The sequence below is a fragment of the Neodiprion pinetum genome, chromosome 2, assembly GCF_021155775.2.
Source record: "Neodiprion pinetum isolate iyNeoPine1 chromosome 2, iyNeoPine1.2, whole genome shotgun sequence".
Classification (NCBI taxonomy): Eukaryota; Metazoa; Arthropoda; class Insecta; order Hymenoptera; family Diprionidae; genus Neodiprion; species Neodiprion pinetum.
In genome coordinates this window covers 29873074-29891804 of record NC_060233.1, presented here as the reverse complement: position 1 = coordinate 29891804, position 18731 = coordinate 29873074, and the positions used below count along the sequence as shown (strand labels likewise).

The 18731-nt window shown below is 38.4% G+C and overlaps 4 protein-coding genes across 12 annotated transcripts; 2 read left to right on the top strand and 2 right to left on the bottom strand.

Moving 5' to 3' along the window:
* Positions 1–472: 472 nt before the first annotated feature.
* On the top strand, positions 473–2765 carry LOC124212606 (uncharacterized). The gene has a single exon (XM_046612827.2). The coding sequence runs from the start codon at positions 1076–1078 to the stop codon at positions 1856–1858; it is 783 nt and encodes a 260-aa protein (XP_046468783.1). The 5' UTR covers positions 473–1075; the 3' UTR covers positions 1859–2765.
* LOC124212607 (uncharacterized) lies at positions 2140–3494 on the bottom strand. Of its 5 annotated transcripts, none has more exons than XM_046612828.2 (4): positions 3354–3494; positions 2980–3200; positions 2603–2917; positions 2140–2510 (listed from the first exon to the last, which is right to left on the bottom strand). In XM_046612828.2, exons 2-4 carry the CDS (start codon positions 2982–2984, stop codon positions 2288–2290), a joined length of 543 nt encoding a protein of 180 aa, XP_046468784.1. In that variant the 5' UTR covers positions 2985–3200; positions 3354–3494; the 3' UTR covers positions 2140–2287. The 5 variants fall into 5 exon arrangements, with proteins under 5 accessions (XP_046468784.1, XP_046468785.1, XP_046468788.1 ...); XM_046612829.2 differs by having other exon boundaries at positions 2980–3179; XM_046612832.1 differs by having other exon boundaries at positions 2980–3179; positions 3272–3409.
* Positions 3495–3502: 8 nt separating this feature from the next.
* On the top strand, positions 3503–8175 carry LOC124212605 (E3 ubiquitin-protein ligase Iruka). 5 transcript variants are annotated; one of them, XM_046612817.2, is made up of 9 exons: positions 3503–3628; positions 3932–4114; positions 4695–4826; positions 5284–5519; positions 6001–6114; positions 6190–6350; positions 6751–6866; positions 7275–7372; positions 7677–8175. In XM_046612817.2, exons 2-9 carry the CDS (start codon positions 4031–4033, stop codon positions 7768–7770), a joined length of 1035 nt encoding a protein of 344 aa, XP_046468773.1. In that variant the 5' UTR covers positions 3503–3628; positions 3932–4030; the 3' UTR covers positions 7771–8175. The 5 variants fall into 5 exon arrangements, with proteins under 5 accessions (XP_046468773.1, XP_046468782.1, XP_046468778.1 ...); XM_046612822.2 differs by having other exon boundaries at positions 3510–3628; positions 5284–5429; XM_046612818.2 differs by having other exon boundaries at positions 3546–3628; positions 3936–4114.
* Positions 8176–10387: 2212 nt separating this feature from the next.
* On the bottom strand, positions 10388–14258 carry LOC124212602 (lethal (2) k01209). Its single transcript, XM_046612802.1, has 10 exons — positions 13971–14258; positions 13663–13793; positions 13420–13590; positions 13145–13251; positions 12903–13073; positions 12762–12833; positions 12432–12683; positions 12094–12303; positions 11806–11991; positions 10388–11692 (listed from the first exon to the last, which is right to left on the bottom strand). The coding sequence occupies exons 1-10, from the start codon at positions 14021–14023 to the stop codon at positions 11378–11380; spliced, it is 1668 nt and encodes a 555-aa protein (XP_046468758.1). The 5' UTR covers positions 14024–14258; the 3' UTR covers positions 10388–11377.
* Positions 14259–18731: the final 4473 nt, after the last annotated feature.

Here is an 18731-nt window from a genome sequence, read left to right as displayed (position 1 = left end):
ATTTCCACCACTAATGGCGCTAGTAGTTACCTGACGAGCTTGCGCGCGGTCAGCGAGGGCAGGGAGCGTGTCAGAAGTCTACTACTAGCGCCACGTAGAGGAACTAAAAAACTGTGACAAGACGCGTACAATTTTTTACTATACGCGCAGCGGTGAGTGTCAGGGGGCTGCTATGAATATACTCCGTAAATTCGTAAAATACGCATCTGAAGTGAGTGAAGACTAGTGAAAACCGATTATAATTGTTTTTCCAATTTTAACCGACATTAAATCCGAGGCAAAGGTGCCAAACGGCAAATCGTAAGATCATAGAGTGTAGGGGCGGGGGGGTGCGTTATACGGTCTTGGACCGTAAGAGGCGCTTAATCGCACCTTGACAAATTCTCTTACGTTGCCCAAAAACTGGACAAACATTTTCCTTCCTACTACTACTTCCTACTATTCCGTGCTTCTTCCACTATAGGGGCGCCGTGATAACGCAACTCTCCATCAGAGAGAAACCTTCTCCATTAAGCATTAACTCCATAAGCTCAGCCTTCGAGACCGTCTTATCTTCACAGTGGCTCCAAGGCAATGCTTCAGGGTATCTGAGCGACATCTGGTACGGAACTGGACAAACTAGTAAGTTGCAGAAACTGGCAACAAAATTTCCACTGACAATGAACGCTGGTCGTGTCCTGTATTGAAGACCTTGTTCTGATTGAGTTATCTCTCAAGAATTCTCGCAGCGCATGTTACGAGACGCTCAATTTTGAAAGTGACGAGTATTATATCGATCCGATATTTGATAATGTGTGCTTGATGTGTGCATTGTGTGTTGACGCCCTTTGATTGTGCTTACGGTTACACTAGTTGGCACAATCATTTCGCGTGTTGAGCAAAGCATGATCAATTGACAACAAACGCTCTTGCTTTGGCCTAGGTCCGCAACCTGTGGAAACAATATTAATCACTTTTGCAAAACTTGATTCAATCTCCGTCACAGGGTGTATGAATCGACGGGGTTGTATAACTAATTAAAGATAATCTGGGACATCAAGATTGATATTACGAATGTGTACACATCACATTAAGAATGCACATGTCGAATAAATTTATGTTGTATGGAGGTGATGGGGCTTTTGCTGATAGGCAAAAGAAATTGTTTGATCAGTTGTCAATTGCTGAAAAAGAATGCAATAGGGGAAGAAATATTGACAATACCAATGTGCCAATGGATATTCAACCTATAAATGTAGATGAACATCATCCTCTTCGGATGGGTAGAAAACGTAAGAACGAAACAAGGCAGTTTCGTGGGAAGGAAAGTATCTTCAAAAGGCCAGAAGGTCCGGCACCCTGCAATAAATCTCGCAGCATTCCGGATCACCACAGAAATCCTCATAAATGGGTGAAGTACAGCCTAGATGATGTTTCCAGTGACGACATGACTGATTGTAGCAATGCTAGGACTGCCTTTGCTTTTCTTAAAGAGCTGAAGGCTCGAAAAGCTAAAGAAAACCTAGAAAGCAAGAGGTGCTCGGACTCGTCAATGGATTGCAGCGACAAAGATGAGCCTGCTGGTTCCCAAGGTATAAGCTTCAAAAAACCGAAACAAATCACAAGCATTAAATACCAAAAGCCAGATACATTTGACCAAAAATATCGCACTCCTTGTGATGCTACAGTAATTATCGAACATGAGGAAAAGCCAATGTTTCGTAGTAGTAAGGTTGTTATGCCGGAATATGTTGTTGGTCAGAAACAGAAGAAGAAGGATAAGGAAAAGCGAGCAGCTGTGAGAGTGAAAGTTGATCGTACGAAGGAATTGAAATTAAAGCATTTGCAAGAATTTGACGAGGAGGATGATCAAATCTGAGATTATTTTTGCAATAAATTATATTTATACTTATTGTTTGATGTCTGTCAAATTCACAAAATATATACATATTATCCATATGTACCAGTTATATACTTTCAATTCAGTAAAACTATTTGGTTTTGATTTAAGGTAAAAAAAATTGTTTAAAAGGTTTACAAAATCTTACTTCCTATTCTGAAAAAATATTTGTTTCTGCATTTATGCTGAAGATAACCTTTTTTAACTCGAGAAACAAGTTTTATGTATATTTTGGTAGTATACCGATAACTTGAGAAGAATTTTTCTAACAGGTCGTTTATTTTTCTGTGTTTTCTAATTCCATACAGTCTGTTCTTGATACACGTACAATGATGATGAGTTTATTCTCGGCATCAACTGTCATCTCGTAGGTAGACATTGCTTTGATATCCAATTCCTTGATTTATCCTAATTTTTATCTTCCATCGTTGCTTTCATTTCCTTGATAGCAGCCTTTAACCTACTGTGTCGAACTTTCAACCTCCTATTCTTTTGCTGTAAACTCTTAATTTTCTTCCGTTTTTCAATTTCCTCAGCTACCAGGGTACAATCTTCCTGTGCTTGTTCAGAAGTCCACGAATCATTGCTTTCCCAGTCTCTGGACAATCCAGGTATCAAAGATTTTGCTTTCCTGAAATTATAGGGTCGTAATTATTATACATATATTAATATATGTAATGACGAATAACTCATCTAATAACAGAGAAGCATCAGCCAAAATACCTTTTGTGTGATTTTGAGCGAGCCTTCTTAGCGCACCTATCTCGAGCCTGATTAGAATGGCAATCTGAGTCTGTGCTTTGCAATGCATCACAATTTGTCTTCAATGTTTCACTATGTATCGAAAACTCTGAAGAACTGGCGTCATTCCGAACCAGACCTTTGGCATCAGTTTCAAAAAATCCCTCCTTGCTGGTTTCATTCGCATGCAGCTCCTCACAGTTGACACTTGTCATAGGGAGGGTCGACACACCAGCGCTTGTTATTGCCTGAAGATTGGATTGAGTGGAGTCTTTTTTTTTCAACTCAATTTCGCAGCTGCAAAGATAATTCAGGTTTAACCCGTCGTTTGATTTATTGTTTAAATACTGCCGACATACTTCATCTTCAGACCTGTAGCAACGATACTTTTTCGCCAGTGAATTAAATCCAGAAAATGTTGCGTCGGGTAGGCGTCATCTGCGTCTTCCAATGCATTTGAGGGTTAGATTATGAACATCTGTCAGCTGGTCAGTTATTCCCCACCTTGTGGTCAGACGTCAAATCATTAGGTGCTCACAGTTGGCTGGCTCCACGGACCCTGAATACGAGATTCAACAATCTATGGATTCGAGCAAGCGTACGAATTAAGTTCATATGCGGTGATCGTATTGTATGTATGTACATACATACATATATTCGACTTTCCCGCAAATAATTTCGGATCACAAGTTTATCGGCGTTGAGGGTTGAATGCGTTAATTAAAACATTTACCACCGCATTGATGTCTTGTTTGGCATTACGACTCGGTGCCTCACACCACTATGCAGTTCCAGGGTCTTACAGTATGTAGATGTTTTGCAAAAAGTTGGACAAAATTCGTTGTTTCACGAGCGATTTCTTTCACGCATGTAGGGTAGGTATGTATGCACTCGTCGGTCTCACTCGTGCTTACAGCGCAGTAGTCGCACAAGTTCCAACGTAGAGAGAAGCCAATTCTGTTGTTAACATTTCATCAATCGTCCGGATCGCCCCTCACCCCCTTCCTGGTACGCTGATAAAAATTACTGATAATAAACATTACAACTCTATGTATACATACATGAAAAAATAACAGAGTTATAAATCGTTAAGGCACGTTCTCGTTTAGCATCTTTCCATGAATGGTCAAAGATCATCTTCCCATTGACGATTCCGTCCAGGAATCGTCGAGCTATCCAATGGTGTGATAATGTTGATTGAGAATTGCAAGCATCCGCAGATCGGAAACTCGCCGAAATTAGGGAACTTTATGGACGTTGAGTCTTCGTTCTATTGAACTATGTTGTTTCTTTTATTATCGAATTGCCAAGGAAGGCTTTCCCGATTCTACTGCGAGTGCTACGATCGGGCGCGACCAAGGCGCAACCAAAGTCTGACGGCGTGTGAAGGCGGAAGGGGACACGTCAAACATGGCTGAAGCCGCCGTGGATGGGACTCCGATGTCCCGATTTTTTTGTCATAGATGCAGCGTCGAAATTGAACACTTGTTACCCGTAAGTAAATAGATGGTATATTAACGTATCTACACGTTGGTTGGACCGGGGTATTGCATCAGTCGTTATCAAACTCTTGGATAAAATCAGTCGCTTTGAGCCCCAAACTGTACTTATAGGTTTGTTATTTATACGGGGAATATTCTGACGTTGAGGAACCTGAAAATTACCTTGTCTCTATTTATTCAAAATTTGTGCGCTGCTCAAAATTATTCAATCAATTGTCAAAACTACTTAGCCACAGACTTTAAGAAGACATAATGGCCGAGGTTCTTTCGATAACTGATCCTCCCGTACAAACGTCACAACATCCACCTTGTTCTTACGATAATTTGAAAGCTATTTAGTTGATCGATTTTTTCTAATTTTTTACGTTCGACAAATGTTCGTGCATACTATGCTCTACGCTCCGAAAACTTGACATAAATGATAACTTTAGCCAACAATGTGATTGTGTTGCAAATGGTTCTTCAATTTAGTATCGTCTATAATATGAATTCTTGTAAATAACAATCATTATGACTAGGGTAAACATGGGGAAGTTTGTCAATAATTTAAATAATTTAATTCTTTTATTTAGGACTACACTTGTCCAAACTGCTCAAGTGGATTTATTGAAGAGTTAGATGCTGCAGGCAACGATGGAGGTGCGGATATGGACATTAGCAGCGAAGACCTCAGCGATGTCGACGCTGATATCGCAGGTTTTGATGTGAGTTGTATCGAGTAAATAACAACAGCTACTTAATAGTCGACTGTACTTATTGATTCAAAATACAAAAGGAAGCCAGTACCTTGACTATACTCTGATAATAATCGTAATAATAATCACCAACACCCGCCATACCCGATAGAGTATGTCCCAGTGAGCCGTTAGGCTTGTGCGGGACAAGGGAGGGGATGGATTAGTGACCATCATTAAGATGTTGAATAGAAACACCTGCATTTGCAAAATGGATGAGGAAAACTGCAGTAAACCTTGCCCAGGTGTACCGACGCTGCTACGGTCGGATAAGTTTAAAGTTTTCAAGAATATGTACCTACATCAAACGTAGAAGATATGGGTATTATTATTGTCAATTGAAATCTGATAAGGATTGATTTTCTTGCTGTTCAGTAAAATTTTCACATTTAATTTTTTCTAAATGCAAACCCCTCTCTCCTTTTAGTTCCCGCAACGAATCGGGCAGGAGTTGAGCGATTTATTCCTTGGACTGACGGGTGCTGGTAGTGCTATTTCCACTGCTATTAACAGCCCAGCTGTGGTTGCAGGTGGTGCCAGTAGCGGCAGAAGCAGTAGGCCGGGAAGTGAGAGGCGAGTGCTTAGAGCCCGTGAACGAATAGACCCTGTCCGCCCTGGCAGGCACACTGCACTTATCTCTCGCCCCAGGCCTCAAATCCTTCGGTACTCTATTTATTGACGCAATGTCTCTTGCCTGTTGTTGATTCGCTCTTCCTTTTTGTGTCCTTGTTGAAACCTATTACCTCTCCAGCGTTTCTAGAAAATATCATTTCGAAGTTTACTCCCAAATCTTGAAACAGCAGTGTGTCGTGTAGCTAGTGCCAAAACGATGTTAGAACTAAACCAGATTCCTAAGGATACTACTCTGAACTGAGGGAGTACGCAAACGCACTTTGGACTTACTGTTGGAATAGATCCCAGAATCGTTTGTTGCTGACTTGACGCATTGCCTTTGGCTAAAGACTATAGATACTCTTATAAATTTTCTATCTTAGCCCCAAAAACAAATTCTGATTAATGTCTTAATCTGAGTCCTTCATCAATTTATATAACTGATTTAAAATTAAACAGCTGACAGGTTATCTACTTCTTGCGTATGAACATATCTTTAGATGAAAATACTAATCTCTGTAAAATTCGACAGTGATCGTGCCAGGCAAGTAATGCCCGTACCAATTGAACATCTGATACAAGACTTCATCCTCAATTTATCTGGAGTTGGATGGGGTGTCCCAGTGGGACAAGGCCAACCCCCTGTGTATGTACTTTACTTTTAATTTCTTTTGACATGTACTAAGTAAAGTACGTTTTTTTATTCCCTCCACCTCCTCAGCCTCTTTTTGGGCAATCCGGGAGACTATGTTTGGGGCCGAGACGGACTGGATGCAATAGTTACGCAATTACTAAATCAAATGGAAGGCACTGGCCCACCTCCACTGCCTCGAGACCAAATAGATCAGATTCCAAGTACTTTGGTTTCACAGGAACAAGTTGGTGAGTTGAACACACCGTAAACTCTTTAAGTTATTGGATGTTGATTGCTTGGCGTAAAATATTAGCAAACCTTGTGATGAATGTAAATTATACAAACGATACGGATGTAGACTGTATTGCTCTGAGTATAAGTTGAACGAAATTGCAGATTTTATTTCAGTTTTTTTTTTTTTTTGCCCCCTTCCGACCGAATATAAGGTGAATTATATAAATTTTTTTTAAGTCGTTGATAAAGCAAATTTCCTACAGTTTCGAATATATGTCGATCCCGTGTATAATCGAACACGAATTTTGAGAAGGAAATTGAGGAAATTGACAAACACTTCGACTCATATTCAGACCAACACGGTACATCCAAAATTTGGTAATTGTAACTTTTAAAGTAACTTCACATGGATAGATGGCAAGCTACAGTGCTCGGTATGTTGGGAGGACTTCAGACTGGCTGAACCTGTTAGGCAGTTACCTTGTCAACACTTTTATCATGCCCCTTGCATCGTTCCTTGGCTAGAGTTGGTAAGCCCCATGTTAAATAATATGTGGTAATTTAAAGTTAATCCAGTTGGGAAAAAGTAAAACATTATTCTGTTCTCCTTTAGTCCACATGAAATTAAACTGTATAAGAAATTATAACAGCATCAACATAAATGATTTTGGATGTCATTGCTTGGTTTGGATTTAATCAATAACATCTAATGATCAATCGGATCATTTTGGAAAGTTACTTTACCTTTTTCTTCACATTTTTTCTCTGAAAAAACAGCTGCTTGTTTGTAAATTCATTTTCTCAATCAAATGATAGTGCCTCAATCTACATGCCACACAATTAAGCAAATTTAGGTTTGTACTTTTGTACGTATGTCATGTTGGTCAGGAAAATTATTTCAAAGATTATAAACTTTTTGCATTCTCCTTTAATTCTAGCACGGTACCTGTCCAATTTGCAGGCAGAGCTTGGGAGATCAGAATTCAGTAGAAGCAAATCAAGACACAGTAGCCCCAAGCTTAGCTGCTCTATTCAGGTATGTCTTCTGAATAGAATTTTCAGCTATCCTGCATATTTTGATAATACTAAAAGTACTTTCAAATTCTTATTTCATTGGAATAGTGGATTAGTTCCTTGAACTTTCATTTGTGTTTTTAAAACTCTTTGTAGCCTCAGCTTGTTTTTTCGATAGTAAATGCTCAGAGATGCTTACATTGTATTGCTACTTTGAAGAAATTGAAAAATCGACTATATGCAGCTGTCAAGTTCTGAACTTTCTTGTGAATACCACCAGTTTTGGCTAGGAATCATATACTAAACTTGGATATATGTTATTGCAGAGCAGCCAATGAATCAAACAGTAGCAGGACCTCTTCTACCTCGTCGACATCTACCGGTAGTAGTTCCAGCAGTGACTCTACAAACGAAATTTGAAATTAGGTACTCATGATCGTTTCATCACCACCTCTGACCTGGTATAACTCTTTGATACGGTTCACATCTTGCTGTGTAATTTATTTGAAAACTGAAACGGTGAATCGCTCAGCTTTTCTCTATTCCTTGATCACGGTAGCAACATTTTTTAGCACTCAGTATATATTAAACTGCCGTCAGCAAATCAAATTATCTTTGTCCCTTGAAAAGAATAACATTGCAATATTATTAAATCTTAGTTTGCTTCCTGACATTCAAAATCCCACCTTTGGCCTGTGTTGTCTTGATTGATCTTTCATTATTTAAAATATCTGTTTGCTTGTCTGCATACTCACTGAATTCAATTTCCCACCTAGAATCAGTAATGCAAGTGTCAAACCAATAAAGGGGACATTACCTCATCAACTTGGTTAGTCTATTCGATTCAGTCACACTATTGATTCATATTTGTAATCAAGTAACTTATTTCACCCAGTTATTTAAACTAAATCACCAGTTGCATAGCAACGCAGAAATGTTTTGATAAACAGTTGGACATTAATTGATATTTTTTACAATTCAGAAACGGCCCTCGAACTGAAATCTACTCTTAGAGTTATTCATTTTAGGGATAATGCAAGATTTCTATTCTAGTTCAGTGAAAAAGCTACTTCAAATCATTGTTCAGTTTCGTTACTGAATACTGATCAAGCCAATGGAGTTCGTAGCTATTGAACGTTTTTACTGTGCTATTTCACCAATGGGAAAGTAGCATCGATCTAAAATCCATATTTCTGCACTTCGAAAGAGTAGCTTGTTAGGAACATCGGGGTAGTTGTCGGTAAATAATATGAACAATATGCGTTAAATTTATTTTGTATAATGCTAATTATATTTTACCAAATTTTCGACACGAATATGTATGTTACATACTCATGTACACTAGGCTGATTCAAAAAAAATGGCTAATTTTTTTTTTTCAAAATCCTCACATAAAAACTTTCGAGAAGGTGTGAAAAGACGCCTGTAAAAAGCAGAGCCCTTAATATTATTATTAAGAGGTCGCGCATCGGGAATTTCTATTTCCCGTTTAAATAACACGGGAATAAATTTTTAAAAATTTTGCAATTTCGTATTTTTGCAACGGCTTATTGAATTAGCAAACCAAAGCACGTTCTTGTAGGAAATTTGACGCTCTACAAAAAAAGTCCCTACAAAGTTTTCGATAGTCACACTCCTTCAAAAGTTATTCGAGGTCAAAGTTGAACTTACAAAAAAATTCAATGTTTTTTTTTTTTTCGATGATACTATGAATCTTTTCTCATTATTTTGTTATAAAGAGGATAGATTTCGGAACAATTACATTTTTAAATAGTCAAGTGCATCAGTTATGGATTCTCCATGATAACATGTTTACTATTTAACATCGCATTTTTGTAAGGTAACTTTATATTGACTCGATGGGAAAATTAATGATTGAAAAAGCCCAATTAGAGTAAGATATATTTATTAAATATATCTTTATAACAAAATAATGAGAAAAGATTCATAGCATCATCGAAAAAAAAAAAAAACATTGAATTTTTTTGTAAGTTCAACTTTGACCTCGAATAACTTTTGAAGGAGTGTGACTATCGAAAACTTTGTGAGGACTTTTTTTGTAGAGCGTCAAATTTCCTACAAAAATATGCTTTGGTCCGCTAATTCAATGAGCCGTTGCACAAATACGAAATTGCAAAATTTAAAAAAATTTATTCCTGTGTTATTTAAACGGGAAATAGAAATTTCCGATGCGCGACCTCTTAATAATAATATTAAGGGCTCTGCTTTTTATAGGCGTCTTTTCACACCTTCTCGGAAGTTTTTATGTGAGGATTTTGAAAAAAAAAAATTAGCCGTTTTTTTTGAATCAGCCTAATGTACACCCATGTATTCGTATGTGTGTATATAGGCGTAAAAGAGGTCACAGCTGTTTGTTTATTGGTGGAATGAGAGTATGGAACATGCTCGACGGCTGTATTCGTTAATTGAGTCAGCAAGTTCCAACATACATATATTTCATAGGTAATTAGAAGAGTAAATCACCAATTAGAGATGTGATAAAACTTTTGGAAAGCAGACAGTTTCGTCATTCAACTTGGGCATACCAGTAGAGTTTAGACAGACTAAAATATATAGTTAAAAATTATTGTTGACGTTAGAATTATTGATTTCTATTACATTTTTACAGGTGTATGCTTAAAAAATATTTGACATGAAAAGTTTTAGTAACAGGTAAATTTCATCTTAACCCTTTCGCTACGGACGCATTCTACGTCGCGCCGTCCCCGCTGATCGAGCAGTCGCGGCTGGCGTCCGTACTTGCGGAACAACTGCAAACGCCCGTCAGACGCACAATACCACGCTATCTTACGCAGAGCGAGTGCAGTCGCTCGTAAAAAAAATGCTTAAAAAATTATAACATAATGTTGGGTTACCGCTCGTACAGAGCGAGCGTCAGGCGTTGGGTGACTATAGTCACCGCTCGTACAGAGCGACCGTCGGGCGTTGGGTGACTGCAGTCACCGATACGGCCGAAAGGGTTAAAGATATGCATGCACTTGATGAAATACTACATTGGAATATTTTTGAGCTATCATATGTACTCTTGGCTGTTGAGTGACATTCTTAGTTGTTAAATTTTGGATGAGTCATGCCCGAAGCATAACGAAAAAACCAATGCTATTCTCACTGCTTGTAAAACAGTAGTGAAGAATGTAAGTGGAGGCAAGGACTGACAATCCATTTTTGTTGAAAGATACCTTACAAGAATTTAATTGGTAGCAACTTTCTTTGCAGTCAATGATAAGTTTATACCATTATGTCATGTAGGTATGAAAATCATTGTTCATAACGTGTAACCTTATTTTCTACCCGTGAAACTGGAATATCTCATTCAAAGTGGCTGAAAATTTCCGATAATCTTTTACTTTGTGAAAGAATTTTATTCAACTCGTAAGGTAAAATATACCCAGCCCATCTGGCATTATGTGCAAAGTGACACCATATGTACTGGTAGAGCTGCTTTTCCATTTGCAAGCCTGTAAGTTATCAAAGTAGCAGATAAAAGTGAAATATATTTATTTGGGAAAAATCGAACAAGCTACGGTGAAAATGCAATTCCGAAACATCCTATTAAATATATCTGTCTATCTCAGCCGTGACATATATTACAATTAAGACTCAGAGTATGTACAAGGTAGGATAAAAATTCTTGAGTGTGACGGTCATTTCAAAAAGTAGAAGTCACTTCTCCATGTTCGAGGCTTCAACTAACATCTTGATGCGCAAGAAGTAAAAAATCAACTGAGGATGGCCAGCCATGCCTCGATCAAAACGTCTAAATAAAGTTTTTAATTTATGGAATGAATGCCACACCCAAGAATTTTTATCCTTTCCTGTATATAATAACAGTCAAAAAAAAATTGTTCAAAACTCAACGCATGTAGAAGTAAATCACAGTAAACTGAATCAGGTGAGTAGAGCATTATATAGAATTGTCAGAAATTTATTAACCAGAAACGTTACAATATATAATATTTCTAGAATCCTTATACCTACGTGTAACAAGTCTTCTAATAACTTCGTCTTAATCTTCACCTGAAGGTTCAGTACCGAAATATCGATCACCAAAGTTACCAATTCCTGGTAGAACATAAAACTTTTCATTAATCTCAGGATCTAACGCAGATGTTACAATTTTAACTTGCGGAAATGCATAGGCAATTGAGTGAACACCCGATTCTGCCATGAGAAGGGACACCAGTAGTATATTGTCTTCAGCTACATCATGGTCCAACAAAACTCTAATAGCCATCATAGCTGCCGCTCCAGTTGCAACTGTAGCGTCCATGAGGATCACTTTGTAGTCTTTTATATCCTTTGGAAGTCTCAAATAGTAAAGCTGAAATTAAAAGACACAAATAGATATTTCAGATTGAACATATCTATGCCAATATACAATATCTGGTTCATTATGCTGAGTACATATTAAAAAGTAGAATGTGAGCTGATTACCTCTGGTTCGCCGGTATGCAGATTCGTTTGTATGAGTATTTTGCCTATTCGTATATCTTTGCATACGTCGCATACAGCCTGTTCCATAGTTTCCCCTGCTCTAAGTATTGAAACTCCACATATCTTGTCCGTTGCTCCACGCTTACCTTGATATAACACACCCTGCGGTGTTTCTACTGTAATCTCCTGCAAAACAAACATTCGAAATTTAGTATTAGTTATTTTTTAAATTTGAGTCAAACTAGAGACAGCGATGCTAGAGCTGACAATGATTTGCCCAGGATTTACCTTGAATGGTAATAGTGATAGGGCATACTCAATAACTAGGCGTATCAGACGTTTAGAATAGAAAATGAATTCGTCTCTGAGAGTGGATTTATTCCGAATAAACGTATGCAGGCCCTTTATTTGTGGAGTATCCGGCAACAAATATAGCGATGTTGGCAAAGGTTGACCGATGTATGAATGTGCCAATTTTTCACGCAACTTAAAACCCCTCTGAAACATATACCAACTGTATTATTATTATTAGTATTGTAACTTTTATCATTGATGCCATTTTTGCTCAGTTTCTTATATATCCGATTAATTCTACGATTCTTTATATAGGTATGCTTTTATCTTACCAATTGCAATTGAGTGTGAACGTGTTGAACTATCAACTCGATAGCTACTTCATTGTCGCCACCCCGTGGAACAATGATATCCGCATGAACCATACTTGGTGCAATGTAATAGTAGAACGAGGGCTTCACCATCGTACAGTATTGTTTGAGCACTCCTTCTAAATCTCTTCCTCGCTGTGATATGTCTCTGCGTAGCCTTCGAGCCAGTCTGACATCTGCATCCGTGTCGACAAATACTTTCATATCGCACATCTGAATACAGTGTGCAGGAGGAAATTTTACGACTACTGTTGTATGGTATGTAGATAGATTGTATGAATATTTACCAACCTTCAATACATCTGCATTATAAAAAGTGAGTATTCCTTCAAATATTATAACATTGGCCCCGTACATAGTTTTCTAGAAGTTGAAAGAAAACTCAAGCAGGGAAACATAATTAAAATGCAACGTCAGCCACTCTTCACTCACAGTTCGATTTTCTCTACAATGTGTGACAAAGTTGTAAATTGGTACTTCCACTTTTCTCCCCTCTTTGAGCCGCTGCAAAGTTGCAGCAAGAAGTTCAAAATCGAAGGCATCTGGATGGTCAAAATTGTATTCATTTTCTGCAGCCATTGCATGTTGTTTTTCGTTCAAAACCTAGAAAAAGATACATCCTCGAAACAGGTAGCTTCACAATTCTATTGCTGTCTTTGAAAACAGAAGCTTACCTTGTAGAATGAATCCATACTGAGTAGTGTCACCCAAGGGACATCTAGTGACTCAATAATTTTTGCTGCCACGGTAGTTTTCCCAGAAGCGCTGCCTCCGCATATTCCTAAACAATAATTCATATGTATAGTTTGTGTGCATCTTTTGACACATAACATGCAAATTGTAAAGACACCAAAACAAATACCCATTATTGTTATTACATATTATATGGATTGTACTAGAATCTGACTAATCTCACTACTTAAGTAATAATATAGATGTGTATATCAACCTATGACAAATGGTTCGACTTGCTGTCCAGCTGAATTGTACCAAGGTGGTCTCCCTGCTGTATATATAGTTCTTGTTTTACTGCGTAAAATAGATTCGGCTGATGTTTTTTTACTCGATTGTGTCATACTGGTAGTTCGCTGCCTTCTGGACCTAGGTGATTTTTGAGAGCCTGAAAGACGAATGTCATCAAGCAAGTCTTTTTCAAGGAATAAATCAGTGTTGTGCCCAAGTAAAGACATGCCTGTAGAAGGAGGTCTAGGAGATTGGGGCGTTGGGGTTCCATTTGAACGTTGATACCGTTCAATATCCTCTGCTAGCTCATCCGAAATAAAAACCTCCCGATCTTCAAGGCACTGCTCTCCGCCGTTGTCGCTAATGAGTGCATATGGTACCAATAAATAATGAATGATTTTCAATCATGGACCTGTTCTATTCTCTTCGGTTGAACATCTACTCTTGTGCCAACAAAAAACTCGAGCGAATAGTAATGACAGTAAACTGCGTTAAGCGCAAGGACATATAGATATATGATTACGTAAAATGAATTACCTATCTGAACTGGCTGAACTAGGGGGGTCAAATTGTTGTATTTTTGCAGCCATAGTGACGTTCAATGTTTTAGGTTAAAAATCGTCAAGGTTAGGATATGAGTTTGCTATATGCGAAAATATGTTACAAAATAGATAATACTGCTTCTTTGTATTTCTGTTCTCCTTTTAATGAATTATTCTGTATGCTTGACACCTGAATAATTTACGGTCCACAGCGACGTCAGACGTGGTCACTGCCGTGTACCCTGTGCAACGCCTCGTGCGGCCACCTGAACTTTTCACAAAGTGTGTGGCGTGCACGCAAGTTCGTTCACAATTTGCTCCACTGATATATCAGTGATCTGCTCAAAGAAGATAAATGTGCAAGCCTCAAGCCTGTACACCAAGCTGAATCGGAATGAGAAAGAGAGAGCATAGCAGGGGCCAGGACCTCTCTGTTGCACGATCGAAAGAGTGGGGAGCAGCTGCCAGGCGGGGAAAGCAATAGGCTAGCGGGAAGGTGTCACTGGCAGTCACTGGAAGGTGTACGTGTGTGAGTTATGTGTCCCCCACCAAGTCACCATTGTAGCGAGAGGTCGGGCTTCAGCTGTTGTTCTCTTTCTAATTACGGCTTCAGCTCGGTGAACAGCGCAGTATATAACCGTTGCCGCAAGGGATCGGAAAATTCAAACTTCGCCTGAAGTGGCATGTTACGACAATCCTTTAAACATTTAATCGCGTTGCGCGTAGCTTACGTGGTGTTTTTACCCAGCCGTTGGGACCATAGAGATATAGGTATAAAATAGAGCGTAAGCAACAGCGTAAGCGTCCCGTGAACGGATTTGAATCGGCTCTCTAAAGGACAGAAGATAATAATTCTCCCGCCCTCTCTATCTCTCTACAGTCTCTACCCATGCAGCGCAGCCAGGAGAGGGAGAGAACAGCTAGGCTCCGCGTGCAGCTACCCCCACACCATAGGATGAGTGATGCGGAGGGGGGGGGGGGATATTATGTTCTGTCCTGCAGAGATGCGAGTTAATCTCTTCTGAACGTCGGGCGGCATCAGTTGTTTCCGAGTAATCGGAGTGAAATCACATTTTGTCAGTATCAGACCCACTTTCAGACCGCATTCTTTGATCAGTGTATTTCCAGTGTACTGAAGGCGCGTAGAGCCTGAAGAAAACCCGAGTTGGTGAAATAAAAACATCCAGCAAACGTTGAAGATGAATTTCGTGTCCCGAGTTTTCATTGTTTTGTGTAACTTCAGCTTTCAGTGATGTCTATTTTTGTCTCTGTGCGTCGAGTGTTGACTTTATTATTTTTTTGGCTGATTTTCGGCAAATGCGCAGTTGCATTGTTAGCAAGTTTATTCAGTCGGTTCGAACTGACAGCTACAGCACAAAAAGTGAGTATAGAATCGAGTGTTATTGCGGTGCGGTTTTTTAGATTGTAAGAGATTAGTGAAGATCTGAATAACGTAAAAAGTGTGTCGCTTCACCAATAAACCTGAGATGCTACAAGAACTACTACATGTAATAGTGTGGAGCAGCTCATAGTCAAGGTAACAATAATTATTTTAATTACTGATTGATAATTCAAGGTGGTCATTTAAAGCTGAACTTTTGTTCTTGTGTAACATGCAATGCATAAATATGGAACTAGACAACAGTAATAATTAATTTGAAAACTGAAAAGTCAATTTGCTTAATTAATTAAAGTGTAGTGTTTTGTTTTTCACAGATTTAAGCAGAGACTTCCGAGTAATTCTTCCATTTCTCGGCAACGTTGGTGAGTTTGCACGTGTTAGGTTACGGGTATTTTCCTGGGATTCCTCTGTTATGTGGCGTGGCGGTAACAATTGTTACACAATTCTTCCATTTCTTAGCTGCATGGATAGGCTTATTCACGATCGCAACGTGCTTGACTTTGTCGAATAGTTTTTTTTTCGCAATTTAATTTACTCAACTTATTTAATTACTTAAAGTAAGAAATTTTTCACGTTGCTAAAAGTGGAATGAGCATCGCGACAGGTAACCATAGCTTACTCGGCACTCGCGAGATCGAATTGTGTTTCGCAATTGAAGCAATAATCTACGTTTGAATTTACCGATGATGTCGTTTAAGTGGTGGGTTCACCTGAGGTTTGAACATATTTATTTATTCACATTATTGTTAAATCGATAAAATTTAAAAATCTGGCATAACGTAACGTAATCAAATTGCATCTTATGTTATGTATCATTTTCCATCTTTTAACAGCCAACAAGTATTGATCAACTGCAGGCTTAGCTCGCTTAGAAAAATGCTAATTGACATACAGGATGTTTTTAACCAATTTTACAAAAGGTTAATGTACCGATAGTCTGCCAACATTTACTAAAATAATACATACTATATCAGGGTTGGTGGGATACAACCGCGATACTGTATTCTGAGTAGGCAGACTATGATACAAAAACATTTTGCTCCCAACAGGTAACCAACGAAAATGTAAGTCAGTGACCACGGCGCAAATAATGAAGAATGATGTGTGTTGGAAAAAGTGAAGAATCGTTTAGATCGAATATAGGTAACCGGGTAGGTAGGTGGACGTTTGGGATCCGTCGCGGAGTTTATGCATGTGTGTGTGAGTCTCTTTTCCGTTGGGTGGTTCCGTTGGGAAACAGACAAGGGTAGGAAGGTCGCGATGTACCGTGATGTTACTAACTTTTGTCATCCACAGCGTCGAATGATCACAGAAATTTTTTTCACAAAAGACTCCGTATTCGAGTCTATCGACAATTTGTAAGCATTTGAATATGAACGAGATTGAATTTCCCATTTTTCATTCGTTATTCATTTCAATTATTTCGTCATTACCGATCATTATTCCATTCAATTAATCTCTGTGATCGTCCGAATGGGCAAAACGCATCTCTGGACCATCTATCGCGTTCCGTGGTACGCTAGATGGGGAGAGATGCTGAGCTCGAAGACTTCGCGTCGAAGAGGACCGCCGACCGTCACGCCACACAATAATGCATGCCCTCCAACCTCCCTCCCGATTTTGATTCGATTTGTAATCTGAGAACAACAATCCGCATAGCAATGTATCTAATTCAGAAAGATGCAGATGTGGATTGGGTTTCTACAGAATTTTTGGGACAAGTCCCAGATGATACAAAGTTTTTGACAGTTTAATCTGTCGCGCCTTTTTGCGCGTAGATTAATCATGAGAATTGGACGCAGCTTTTTGCGCGTAAATTAATAACGGGAATCGGACACGTTTTTTTACGCGTTGATTTTGCAAACAGTATATAAAAGAGTTACGCACGCTCTATGTACTGATCTTTCAGATCTCCGGTCAATTTTTTTACGAATAATAAAGTTTTCAAGTTCCACGCTGCCTTTTGCGCGTGGACTTGATACCTTTCAGTTATGAGAGAAAGCGCAGCATTTGGAAACCAGTGCTTAACGCGCAGGAACAAAAATCTCTATAGTGGATAGTAATAGTGGAAAATCACCTTTTATCTGTTTCCGGTAATCGAACTCACCATCTATTTCAGTTAATCAAACTTTTTGTCCTTTTCAGCTAATTAAACCTTTTGTCTGTTTCAGCTTATCAAACTTTTTGTCTGTTTCAGCTAATCAAACCTTTTATCTGTTTCAGCTAATCGAACTCTCCGTCTATCGCAGTTAATCAAACTTTTTGTCCTTTTCAGCTAATCAAACCTTTTGTCTGTCTCACAATCAGTTAATCAAATCTTTTATCTGTTCCAGCTAATCGAACTCTCTGTCTATTTCAGTTAATCAAACTTTTTGCCTTTTTCAGCTAATCTAACCCTCCATCTATTTCAGCTAATAAAAACCTTTTATCTGTTTCAGCTAATGGAACTCTCCGTCTATTTCAGTTATCAAACTTTTTGTCGTTTTCAGCTAATCAAACTTTTTGTCTGTTTCAACTAATCAAACATTTCGTCTGTTTCAGCTAATCAAACCTTTCGTCTGTTTCAGCTAATCAAACCTTTCGTCTGTTTCAGCTAATCAAACCTTTCGTCTGTTTCAGCTAATCAAACCTTTCGTCTGTTTCAGTTAATCAAACCTTTCGTCTGTTTCAGCTAATTAATTTGTCTGTTTTTTTCCTCAAGTATATTTTTTACTCGTCTAAGCTAAGTATATTTTTGTCTGTATCGACATATGTCACTAATTATATTTTCATCTGTTCCAGGTAACTGAATTTTATTGACAAAAAAACCGTGCGCGCAAATTCAGTCAATCGCCGTTCGCATATACGATAAAAACAATCACCCTTCATCCATAATTAAAATAACCATCTTTCATCCATAACTCAAATAGTCATCTTTCATCGATAATAAATAGTCAGCAGGTTATATGAACTGAAAAATTTCGAACAAACTGCGAATATACGCGAATACTAATTGATTGGGATGAACAATTCACCATAATTAACATGTAAAAAAAAGTCATCTGAAATTTGTCGAAGAACGTAAGATCGATCTTGCAATTATTCTCCGTGGAGTAGGCCTACTGGGGATACCACGTAAAAAAAAAAACGCGCCGGGTGCTCTACCGCTTGCGGTGGTGTGGAAACGAGCATACGTGAACTTATTTTCTTCAATGGTCAAATACTAACATATTGTAGTTTTTGAAATGACAATTTTATTCTTGCATAAATTTAACTCATTGTCAATTAAACCCATGTTTCGATAATGTGTAACGCATGTGGAATCGTAATACCTTCGGATTTTTCTAGTTTAGTCAGAGTGTATTCCAAGTAAAT